Below are 12,115 nucleotides of genomic sequence, written 5' to 3' on the forward strand. Positions count from 1 at the left end.
GTTTCTCCACTCGGTCCTGGAGTCCCCCCTTGCCAGTCAGGTGTTCAGGATATCCACAATGAATATGCATGAAAGAAATTTGCATATAATGGAGGCAGTGTATGCAAATCGAGTTTATGCATATTCATTGTGGATATCCTGAAAACCGGACGGGAAGGGGGTACTCCAGGATCGAGTTGAAAAACATGCTAAATAACCAACCCTCCCCATGTGGTTTTTAGTGCCGGCAGTGGCAGAAACAGCTTCGACGCTCATCGTTTGATGCTAAAAACCCCACTACAGTTTAACATTCCTTCTCTGGTTTAGGCGCTCAGCTCTGGCTGCTCACCACAAGGTGTACAGTATCCTCCCTAAGATCCATTTTCCTGATGTCCAGGTTTCTTTTGTTTAAAAATAAAAAGTATATTAGAAAGGGCCCATTGCTACCAGAAAGGGGGGATTAATAAAATGAAAAAATAAATTTATATACCACTTTTTACAAGTACGGTAGTAGCAAAGCAGTTTACAAACAAACAGGGCAGAATTAAAGCATAGGCAAACTAGGCATGAGCCTAGGGCCCAAATATTTAAGAGGGGCTCTCTCAAATGTGTAAGTTGAGGCAGAGCTTTGCCCTGGTATGTTAGCTGCTGCCACAGAGAAGAGAATCGGGAGGGCGCAGAGCCATTGTTCACCACAGAGGTCTGTCTATTCTTCCTCACTCCCTATGTACTGCCTTCTAGTCAGCAGGGGGAGCCAGCGAGCAGGGCCTCTTATCTGCTGTTTTGTCTGCCAGTTTTCCTCTGTAGTCAGAATCATTCAAGGCTCCATTTGTGGGAGTTTTATATTTAAATTACAAAGAGGGGCCCCAACAAAGAGTTAATCCTGCCCTGCAAACAAATAAGGAAAATTGAAAGGAACTACAGATCATGTCTAGGAAAGGGGAACCAGAGGAAAGAGGCAAAGGCAAGAAAATAAAGAAATAAGAACAAACAAAACAATATAAAACTCATGAAAAGTAGCATCAGAGGTCCTAAATCAATAGACACTGGGTCTAGAACAGGGGTCTCTCAAGCTTGCAGCCTGCCAGGTACTATTTTGCGGCACACGGTCTGTACTAGTGCTGCCCGCTCTTTGCAGCGTCCTCCGGCTTCCCCCTGGCCTTCCGCTCTTACCTTCAGATAATTACTGCAGCCTGCAGAGAAGATTGCCAGTGCTGTAGCAATCTTTGCAGGCTGACGACATCCTCAGCAACACATTCCACGATCCTGCCCCTGATGTCAGAGGAGGGGCGGTCCGCAGCAGAGGGAATGTGCTGCGGAGGCCGATGGCAGCCTGCAAGGAACTCTACAGCACCAGCGATCCTCTCTGCAGGCTGCGGTAATTAGCTGAAACTAAGACGGGAAGGCCAGTGGGGAAGCTGTAGGATGCTGCAAAGAATGAGAGAACATGCAGGCCTTCGAGAAGGGGGGGGGGGGGAGAAGATTTATAGACTATAAAGAGTTTTACCTCATGCAAAATTGTCATTTCTTTAATAAGACATTAACTATTTTTTTCTGCGGCCCACCAAGTATCTACAAATCCAAATGTGGCCCTGCAAAGGGTTGAAGTTGGAGACCACTGGTCTACAATGAATAAATAGAGGTTTGATGGAAATGCTTTTCAGGCATTGAAGGTTGCGCCAAACAGGTGGGTCTTTAGTCCAGAATTAAATTTGGGATAGGCTAGCTCAAGATGCAGAAGTTTGGGGAGGGAGTTCCAGAGGGAGGGTGCTCAGTAGAAGAAAGCAGAGGAGCGTGTAGAGGCGGATGGTGATGGAAGGAAAAGCTGGCGATCATGCACAGAGCGCAGGCAATAATGCAAGAGGAGAGAAGAAAGGTTGTACATAAAGCTGCCTTTGCTTTCTAGCAGGCCAACACGCTGCCACGAAAGAAGCGCCTCAATTATTTAGCTGCATGGCGGTGTCTTAAATTTCCTGATGAGCTCGAGTTCCTCTATGTATGCTGATGAGCTGTCTGCCTGCAAATCTCTGACCAGCCTCATGGTAATCTAAAGACTCACACAACCACTTAGGAAATGGCAAGTCAGGCATTGCACGCAGCTGGGACTTTGCTTATTCAATAACTCAACAGCCAGAAAAAGAGAGAGGTTAACTGACAGCCCCTTTCCAGGTTTAACACTATAAATGCCCAGCGCTGCTACTGAACGCGGCCTTCTTCTGAATTTAAATGATATGTCTTCTGGGAAAGAGGAGATCAGTGTTGGAAAAACAAAACCAGATTGTGCGTTCATGGAAAATAGTATTGCAACTGAAATTAGGATAGCGCTTTCAAAGCAACCGGAAAGGCCCTTACAGAATAAGCCTCAAATGCTTGTAGCTAGCAATTAATCTCATCACAAATGAGTGGAACAGGGGCATGGGGAGGGTGTGGTTTTCCTCCCTCACGCCACCACCCCATCTGTTTGGTCTTTACTCCAGGGGACATTCTGAGCAAAATTCTCTGCTCAGTATTTTAACATTCTGCAGACTTAACTATTATGCAGTGTTCTGTGAACAAATAATCTAAGTGGTTTGTTAGTACTTAAATGCTTCTATTTAAAAATGCTGTCCATTGTCCCTTCACTGCTGACATAGGTGTTGCCACCCTCCTCTGAGGATTTTAACTAGAGAATGACATGGTGACAAAATTCATCACCGTTCCCGTCTCCGCGGATAATCGCGGGAAACCATCTTCATGTCATTCTTTAAGGAGAGAGGGAAGAATCAGAGTATGAATGGCCACAACCACTGACCCTCAAGCTTTGCTCTGAAGAATGCTGGTGTAGAAGGACCGAGGTTGAGACAGACACTACAGAATGACAGTCTCTGGTATCCAGAGCAGATATTGTGATGTCATAATGCCTCATTCCACCAGTGCCTAAGAGCCAATCACATCAGTGATGAAACAATGGCTTCATTATCCTTGGCTCACATAAGAATCAGAGTATGAATGGCCACAACCACTGACCCACAAGCTTTGCTTTGAAGAATGCTGGTGTAGAAGGACCGAGGTTGAAAGAGACACTAGAAAATGACATGGGATTATTTCCCGCGGTTATCCGCGGGGACGGAAAAGGTGATGAATTTTGTCACCATGCCATTCTCTAATTTTAACTTGGCCTAGCCTAACTTAGCCCCGCCCCATCGTAACTTCCCCATATAGTCAAGTCACCAGCCACCTAGGGGAGTTCGAAAGCATAACCATTCCATGATCTTGTAGCTACTGTGTTAACAAATTATACGAGGACGCACACCATCAAATATATTCATATAATAATTCAAAATGTTGTATGATCGTGGCACCGAGGTACCCCCCTCTTCAAACCCAGCATGTACCCAAAAAGACTCAGACTAATGTAGCAATATAGAACCAAAAAGTACAAATCAAAACTGCTTTTGATACTTTCACTGGCAAAAAAACTCCCTCACTGAACAGCTCAGGTTTGGAAAAGGGCAAAATCACTTGGAGGCACGTTCAAGGACTTAACTGACAAAAGACGACTTGAGCTCCAACGCTGTCACATCTTCTCCAATCTTCCCAACAAGCAACCTTGTTTCACCAATGTTATATCCGGAAGCAAGAGAATATTGTCATGTTTAAAATATAATTGAAGCAGTGCTTATTTTATCATATGAAGTATCCAGAAGAATATAGTGTAGGTTAAAGTGTGTAACTGCTGTATTGAAGTTGATAGGATGGAAAGAACTTTGATTGTATTATAAGTAATTTTATGTTATATGTTTTTATGGTTTGTGTAATTGTATGTTGATTTTACTATGTATGTTTTGTTGTACTCCTTTTGGAAAAAGTGGATTATAAGCAAATAAACTACAAAGAGCACCAAACGCCTGGGCTGTGACGTCAGCAGGCCAATAGGTTGGCAGTGGTCGCTTGCTTGCTGCCTCCCTCCTGCCCATCTGCCCTCGCTCTCTCTGCCTTCTCTCCCTCTTATCCAAGTGTGTGCAGCTGCTCATTCCCAATCCTCAAGACTTTTCCCCCTCAAGGGAGCGGGCCTATGGGAGCACTTAGACATGCCCCCTTGCTGGAGCAGACCTCTGATTGGTGGAACCGCTGACCAAGTGCAATGCAAGGCACGCTGGTATTGGATGCTCAGAGTTGCTTTGAGTGTCGGGAGCAGCGCAGAATATTCAGCGTGCCAGCCTGCACTAAAAACCGCTATTGTGTGTGTTATTTATTTGCCATTTACTATACCGCTAAAAACTGACAGGCAAAACTAAGCCGTTTTACAAACTAAAATCAAGTAGGGAAGGGAAGTCCATCATGTGTATAGGACAGAAATCACATTCATACCAAGTTATAAATTGTCAGCCCCATTGGGGAATGGGTGAGCATCGTACAACAGTCCAAGATCTGCTTAGAAAGAGAAGGCTTGCTCAGAGGTTTTGAATAATCCTTCTGCTCAAATGATCAGTGACAGGTTATTCCAGAGGAAGGCATTGTCACGGGTAGTTTCAAGGTTTGCGAGTTAGAAATGTGATGGCAGATAAAGGCCAAATGGCTCATCCAGTCTGTCCACATAAGACCATCTGATGGTCATTTAAAGATCTCAGAATTTATCTTGAATCTATAGACCACTTATAGCCTAAGGGGCTCATAATCGAAAGAGAAAAACGTCCAAGAACCGGCCTAAGTTGGCACTTGGACGAACATTGTCCAAATACATCCAAGTGCCGATAATACAAATGGGTTTTGGACATATTTCTAAATGACCTAGGCCTTCATAGTGCTGCTGAACGACCAAAGCTAAATGGGGTGTTTCGGGAGGAGTGTCGAGGGCGGGAGTTGGGCGGGACGTGGGCCGGCTTAGACTTAGTTGTACAGCATGTATAACCGAAAGTTTTACAACAGAGCCTAGACGGAACTTGGATGTTGTGACTTAGACCAAGTAAAACATGGTCTAAGTCACAAAAACCCACCTAAAGTCACCAGCTAAGCACTGCAAACTCATAATACAGACCTCCACACACTACCCCAGTGATCACCAACCCCCCCACCCCAATAAAAATATTAATCACACCTTTAAAATTCAGCCTCCAGACCATCATCACCTGGCCACCTGGCATAGGAAAGCTTAGTCATCCAGCCCAGAGGCAGCTTAAGTCATCTTGGGGGTGGGTTAGGGACTCATAGAGAGGAGGACCCATGCCCATAAGCCCCTGTAATCACTGCATTGATACTTAAACATGTGCACTGCCCTATACACCCCCAAAACCCTTTTGCACTGGCATATAAGTGGCTCCTGCAGCCATAAGGGCTATTGGGGTGGTAGATAAGTGGGTCTAGGGGATTCTGGAAGTGGTTTGGGAGACTCACTGTCACCTATAAGTGAGCTGTAGTGAGGGGAAGTCATGGCACCCTGTTTGTGAAGTTCACAGCAGTGCCCTGTAAGGTACCCCACTATTTAGGTGCCATGTCTGGGTGTTCAGTCCATCACTTTGCAGACCCCTCCCACGTCCAACAGGGCTTTTTCTAGGCGTTTTGGACTTGGACGAAAAGTTGGACGGAAATGTGGTATAAAGATGGACGATTTAGCGGCTTGGACGATCAGATTGTTTTCGAAACAAAAAAAATTTTGGACGTATTTTTTGAAAATGTGTCTTGGGCTGTTTTTTTACTTTGGACGACTTGTGAGTTGGACGCAAACGGACTTAGACGTCCCTTTCGATTATGCCCCTCCACGTGGTTTACATTCAGGAATTCAAGTATTTCTCTCTATCTGTCCTGCTGAGCTCACATTTGGACTAGTGTACCTGGGGCAAAGGAGTGTTAAGTGACTTGCCCGGGGTCACAAGGAGCAGTGCTGGGTTTGAACCTGCAACCGATGGGTGCTGGAGTTGCATCCTTAACCACTAAGCCACGCCTCCAGGCCAGAGAATAAGGGATGGTCAGAGATAACAAGTAATCTGAGGTGTTTTGTTTAAAGGCTTTAGCCCTTTCAGGACCAAGGGACATATTTGTCCCATAACTTTAAAATCCTATAAATTTTGATTGGGATAGTCTACAGTTCTAAATTTGATATGTACGGATTCCATAGGATACTGCCTTTATGTAAACAAACTGGTTCCGACATTCATTCATTAGCGTCGTTGCCAGATTGACGAGAAGATTCACTTGCCACACTGTCCATAAGCCAGAAGTTTGATTTTTTAAATAAAAATAATGATATTTCACAAAAAAAATCAATTTTTTGGCATCTGCAAGCCCTTTTTACCATAAAAATGTCGTCAAAACCACAAAAATTGGCCTACGATCCTTATGGTCTTGAAAGGGTTAAATGCCAAAGTGAGGACTTTATAGTGAACCTGATAAGCTGAGAGTGAATGGTGCTGTTTCAGTAAGGGTGTAAGGTTCATTTTCATTTGTCTTGCGCGCATTTGACTTGCCACCAAGGTGTAACATGTTCATAGGATCATGAACGAGTTAAGAGGCAAATGGCAGTATTTTGTAACGTCTGTATTTTCTTAATAATGGATTTATTTGCACCTTGTATTACAGTAGGCAAACTGCGTTATCAGTAAAGCTAGGATTAGTGAGTGAAAGGAGGGCTTATCAAAGTACAGTATTGGCGTATGGTACACAACTTTCTCAGTATGAAGAAACCTGTTTTACAAGCATGAGGTGGATATGTTAGTTTAGAATCACTGGATGACTGATTAATAAATAGAATTTGGTTCCACCCATCCGTGGTCACTGCCTCGCTTTGTTTGACATCCTCTAAATTTATCACCACTATCTGAAAGGGTAACAGCATTGAATATATGGAGAGTGGATACTACACTGGCATTTTTGTCTCCCCCCTCCCCTTTCCAGTCTTCCATTTCACTTTGACCCCCCTCTGCCATGGATGATCTAACCAGGAGAGAGAGGCAAACTTTCTTCCTTTTATATATATTTTTCAAACTGAGTGAAACGTTCCCGTTTTCTTTCTGATTTATTTATATACAATTTGAGCAACTCAAAGTTGGGGGCAGAGCATTGTTGGGGAGGTGGACGGAGGGGGGTACGGACACACGCAAAAACCATAGTTGGTCTGGAGCGTCACAACTTTTTGTGGCTTCAGCTTCCAGAGAGTCCAGGTCCACTCTATGGAGGTGCAAATAGATGGTCATTTTACCAACTTTCTTCAAGAGTAGACCTAGATGTCTGACCGGTGGGTCTTAGAAATATTAAGGGAAGGTGACTAGTTAGAACTTTCTCCCATCTCATTGTAGACTGTTTCTTGGAATCTCTGTGTAAGAATCCTTTAGAGAAATAGGCCATGCAATCTACCTTGTGCTTGCTCAGGAATCTCAATGCAATCCTTCCTGTTCTCAGCCCCTGACCAGCAAACGCAGCAGCTGCGGGGCATTTGCTAGGCTGGCCAACTTCGATAATGTGAGGTGGGCCGGCCTAGCAAAAGCCCCGAGGCTGCCCGGGTTAGCGGATGCTGGACAGGGGGAGCAGGGAAAGGAGAAGGCCTGCTGCTGGACAGGAGGAGCAGGGAAGGGGTGCTGCTGGACAGAGGGGAGGTAAAAGGAAGGGAGAAGGGCTACTGCTGGACAGGGGGATCAGGTAAGAGGTGCTGCTGGATGGGGGGGAAGGGAAGGGAGAAGGCCTACTGCAGGACAGGGGGAGCAGGGAAGAGGTGCTGCTGGACGGGGGGGGAAAGAAAGGGAGAAGGGCTGCTGCTGCTGGACAGGGGTAGCAGGGAAGGAGTGGTGGTGGACAGCTGAGGAAAGAGAGAGAGAGAAAGAAAGAAAGAAAGACAGACACACACATCTATTCTAGCACCCGTTAATGTAACGGGCTTAAAGACTAGTATATAATATATTTAAGTATTTTGTTATATTTTAAATGCACTCTAAAAAAACGGTTAAAATTTTTTTAAAAAAACAGAACTAGTGAAGAGACACGGTGGAAGTTCACTCAAAACCTTTTTTTGGTCCTATGAGTGTCACCTCCGAAGTTCCAAGATACTCTAAGATATTTGATACTTGCTGAAATTCATTGTCTTCGGAAGTGAAGTAAAAATCTGTGCCTTTAAGCTCTACCATAACCTTTCAACAGCCCTTGCGCCCAAAGTAGTGCATTGCCAACCTAAAATGTCCAGCCCTTGTGATTTATGCAGTCCGCTCCAAAATTAACCTTTAAATTGTTTTGAATATTGACATCAATAACGAGAAGTAGAGAGAAGTAATCTGTACGTGGATAGGTAGTGAAATAGAAATAACATGGCATCCATTTCTCTCTATACAGAAAATGATTTTCAGCCTCACTGTAGCAGCCTTCTTTGACAGCATAGCATATGTTATGGTAAGTATTGCATCTTTTCCTGCTCCTTTTCCTTCCAGAATTAGATCAGGGGAAAACACTGGAGGTGGTGCAGTTGGATTTCAATAAGGCACTGTTCCACCCTCCTGCTGGCGATCGGGAGTGTTGGGTGGGGAGGGGGGCGTTCCGGCAGGAGGGGTTGGGCACCTTCCTGCCAGTGATCGGACAGGCGGCCGCTATACTTATCGCATCAGGGAGATCCCTTGCCGCGATAAGTATAGCGGCCGCAGCTACTTACAATGTAGGCCAGCATTTTGTAAGCCCGTCTCAGTCCTATCCCAAACACACCTCCAGCATCCCCACCTTGAGATTTAGAACAAAATCTTAGAAATGAATTTTGAAAATAGCAATTTGGATGTCTTTGTGAAACAAAGAAGTCCATCTGTTGCTTGGTGCCATTTTAGGATGGTTTTCTGTTTTGGAAATGAGCCCCAACGTTTTTAAGACGGCTCTCACCCCTTTTTTCTTTGGTGTATTGTATTTTCTGTTCAGCAGTGAGGAGAGTCTGGTTCAAATAATTAGTAACTGGGGGGTTTGATGTATTAAGCCTTTTCCTAAATAGTTTCCTGTAACTTAACTCTTGGCAATTTTGATTCTTCCTTTCCTTCTGTTTGTGGTCTAAGAAAGAGTTATTTCCATAAGATTGTTATTACTTCTTAGTCTGTACTTAGATTTACAGGTAGTTGTCGACTTACGACCGCAATCAGTTCCGTTTGATAAGTTGATTCGGTTGTAAGTCGGCCTATGTTAATACAGTACTGTACTAACTATTTTTTTACCCCTCCCCGCCTACCTTTTCCCTGGTGGTCCAGCGGTGTATCCTGCCTGAGCCCCTCCTGCCGATGTCAGAAGCCAGCAGCGCACCCGGGCCGGCACGCGCAGGAGCGAGCTTTTAGAACTCCCGCCCTGAGCCGCTGACTGACCCGCTGCTGTGAGAACCACAAGTCCCGTGAGAACTTCCGGCAGTGTGTCAGTCAGCGGTGCAGGGCGGGAGTTCTAAAAGCTCGCTCCTGCGCATGCATGCCCGTATGCGCTGCTGGCTTCTGATGTCAGCAGGAGGTGCTCAGGCAGGATACACCGCTGGACCACCAGGGAAAAGGTAGGCCGGGAGGGGTAAAAAAATACTGTACAATGGGCTGGGGAACACGTCGTAAACTTGAACGGTCACATGTCGCATAGGTCGTAAGTCGACGACGACCTGTATTTTCATGTTGGATTATGGCTCTGTATGTCCTTAAACAAGTTGGTATACTTGTGAAAAAGTTATAATTCGTAAAAATAAAATAAATTTGATAGGATCATATTGCTTGAATTGCCGCATTGAGAAAGTTTCCCTTCGAGCCTGATACTTTTTCTTAAAGCAATCCTCCTTTTGTCCTAGCAGCACCAAGGATTTGGAAATCCCTTTTGCACAGGGAGGTTATGTTTACATTGGACTTGCTTTTTTGTCTGTCTATTATCAGGGTTGTCATAGGCTTGCTAGTCTTGCTTTGTACTTTGGAGAGGAGCTCATTGTGTTTCCTTTTACTCTTTAGGGAGATGCTGGTCCTGATGGAGCACTGTGCAACTTTCAGGCCTGGTGGCTAACTTACTTTGGTAAGTGTTGGGTCATTACTGCTGTGCTGCTCATCTCAAAACACTGCTCGTGCTTTTTCATATGTGCTGTGTGTTGCACTGGAAGGAATTCAGCTCTGTCCTGATGTTTTTTATACCATAATGTATTGTACCATAAATGATCTGTGGGACCTGTACACATAAGCAATTGCGTAGTAAACGGCAGGGCAGGGCAGGGGGGCAGTCTGCCCCAGGTGCCATCTTGGTGAGGGCGCAGGCACCCATCCTCCTCTCTACCCCCCTGCTCCTTTCCCGGCCCCACCACTGCTGTGCGTGCATGTCGCTTCCCTTCCCTCGTACCTCTGCAAAGTTCCTGGTGCGAGCAGCAACCCCTAACCTGCTGTCACGCCTGTGTCGGCTCTTCTTCTGACGTCATTGTATCAAAGAAGATTGTAAGAGATCTAACAGAACTGGAAATGTTTTTTTTTCCCCCAGTTTAGGAATTATTTTAAATTTTATTCCGTTTGTACCCCTATTCTTTTTATTAATTGAATTTCCCTGAATTCAATTGTTTAATGGTTCCTCCCTTCTATTCTGTTTACATATTACTTTAATTCATTTAGATATCATTTACATAAATGGTGCTTCTATCTGTAAAGTTAGGAATTTTTATGAAATATTCTATATGCTTCTCTCCTCTCCACTCCTTCCTACCCTCCATGGTCCTCCCTATCCTCTTCTAACCCCTTCCTCTGTAATGTCCCCTAGAGCTTGTATAGGTAAATGTGATGCACAAATGGAGGAATTAAATAAATGATGTGGAGGAACTTGAAAGAAATCTCGGTGAATCTGGAAGATGTACAAAGCCAAATCGACAAGTTAAAAAGTGATAAATCACCTGGATCGGATGGTATACATCCCAGGGTACTAAAGGAACTTAAACAAGAAATTGCTGACCTGCTGTTAGTGATCTGTAACCTGTCGCTAAAATCGTCTGTAGTACCTGAAGATTGGAGGGTGGCCAATGTTACGCCGATTTTTAACAAGGGTTCCAGGGGAGATCTGGGAAATTACAGACCGGTAAGCCTGACTTCAGTCCCGGCAAAATGGTGGTGTCTAAATTTGCAAATGACACTAAACTGTTCAAAGTTGTTAAAACGCATGCGGATTGTGAAAAATTGCAGGCAGACCTTAGGAAACTGGAAGACTGGGCATCCAAGTGGCAGATGAAATTTAGTATGGACAAGTGCAAAGTGATGCACATTGGGAAGAATAACCCAAATCACAGTTACTGGATGCTAGGGTCCGCCTTGGGGTTTAGCGGTGGCAGCCCAAAAAGCAAACAGGATACTAGGATTGATAAAAAAGGGATTGTTAACAAGACTAAGATTGTTATAATGCCCCTGAATTGCTCCATGGTGCGACCTCACCTAGAGTATTGTGTTCAATTCTGGTTTCCTCATCTCAAGAAAGATATAGTGGCACTAGAAAAGGTTCAAAGAAGAGCGACCGAGATGATAAAGGGGATGGAACTCCTCTCGTTTGAGGAAAGACTAAAACGGTTAGGGCTCTTCAGCTTGGAAAAGAGACAGCTGAGGGGAGATATGATTGAAGTCTACAAAATCCTGAGTGGAGTAGAACGGGTACAAGTGGATCGATTTTTCACTCCATCAAAAATTACAAAGACTAGGGGACACTCGATGAAGTTACAGGAAAATACTTTTAAAGGGATCTGGCTGTCATTGTAGACAATACAATGAAACCTTCTGACCAATGTGTGGCAGCGGCCAAAAAAGCAAACAAGATGCTAGGAATTATTTAAAAAGAGATGGTTAACAAGACTAAAGATATTATAATGCCTCTGCGACCTCATCTGGAGTATGGGGACAATCGATGAAGTTACAGGGAAATACTTTTTAAAACCAATAGGAGAGAAATCTTTTTTCACTCAGAATATAGTTAAGCTCTGGAACGTGTTGCCAGAGGATGTGGTAAGAGCGGATAGCATAGCTGGTTTTAAGAAAGGCTTGGACAACTTCCTGGAGGAAAAATCCATAGTGTTATTGAGAAAGACACGGGGGAAGCAACTGCTTGCATTGTATCGGTAGCATGGAATATTGCTACTCCTTGGGTTTTGGCCAGGTACTAGTGACCTGGATTGACCACTGTGAAAAAGGGTTCCTGGGTTTTAATGGACCAATGAACTGATCCA

General features: G+C 44.5%; 1 protein-coding gene across 6 annotated transcripts in view; it reads left to right on the forward strand.

Moving 5' to 3' along the window:
- The window catches only part of LOC117363042 (cyclic AMP receptor-like protein A), a 646,660-nt gene that overhangs the window by 139,492 nt on the left and 495,053 nt on the right, over nucleotides 1-12,115 (forward strand). For all 6 annotated transcript variants that reach the window (XM_033950231.1, XM_033950230.1, XM_033950233.1 and 3 more), the window contains 2 exons: nucleotides 8,275-8,331; nucleotides 9,885-9,945. In XM_033950231.1, coding sequence (XP_033806122.1) covers nucleotides 8,275-8,331; nucleotides 9,885-9,945 — 118 coding nt within the window. The remainder of the gene's footprint in view (nucleotides 1-8,274; nucleotides 8,332-9,884; nucleotides 9,946-12,115) is intronic.

The sequence above is a fragment of the Geotrypetes seraphini genome, chromosome 6, assembly GCF_902459505.1.
Source record: "Geotrypetes seraphini chromosome 6, aGeoSer1.1, whole genome shotgun sequence".
NCBI lineage: Eukaryota > Metazoa > Chordata > Amphibia > Gymnophiona > Dermophiidae > Geotrypetes > Geotrypetes seraphini.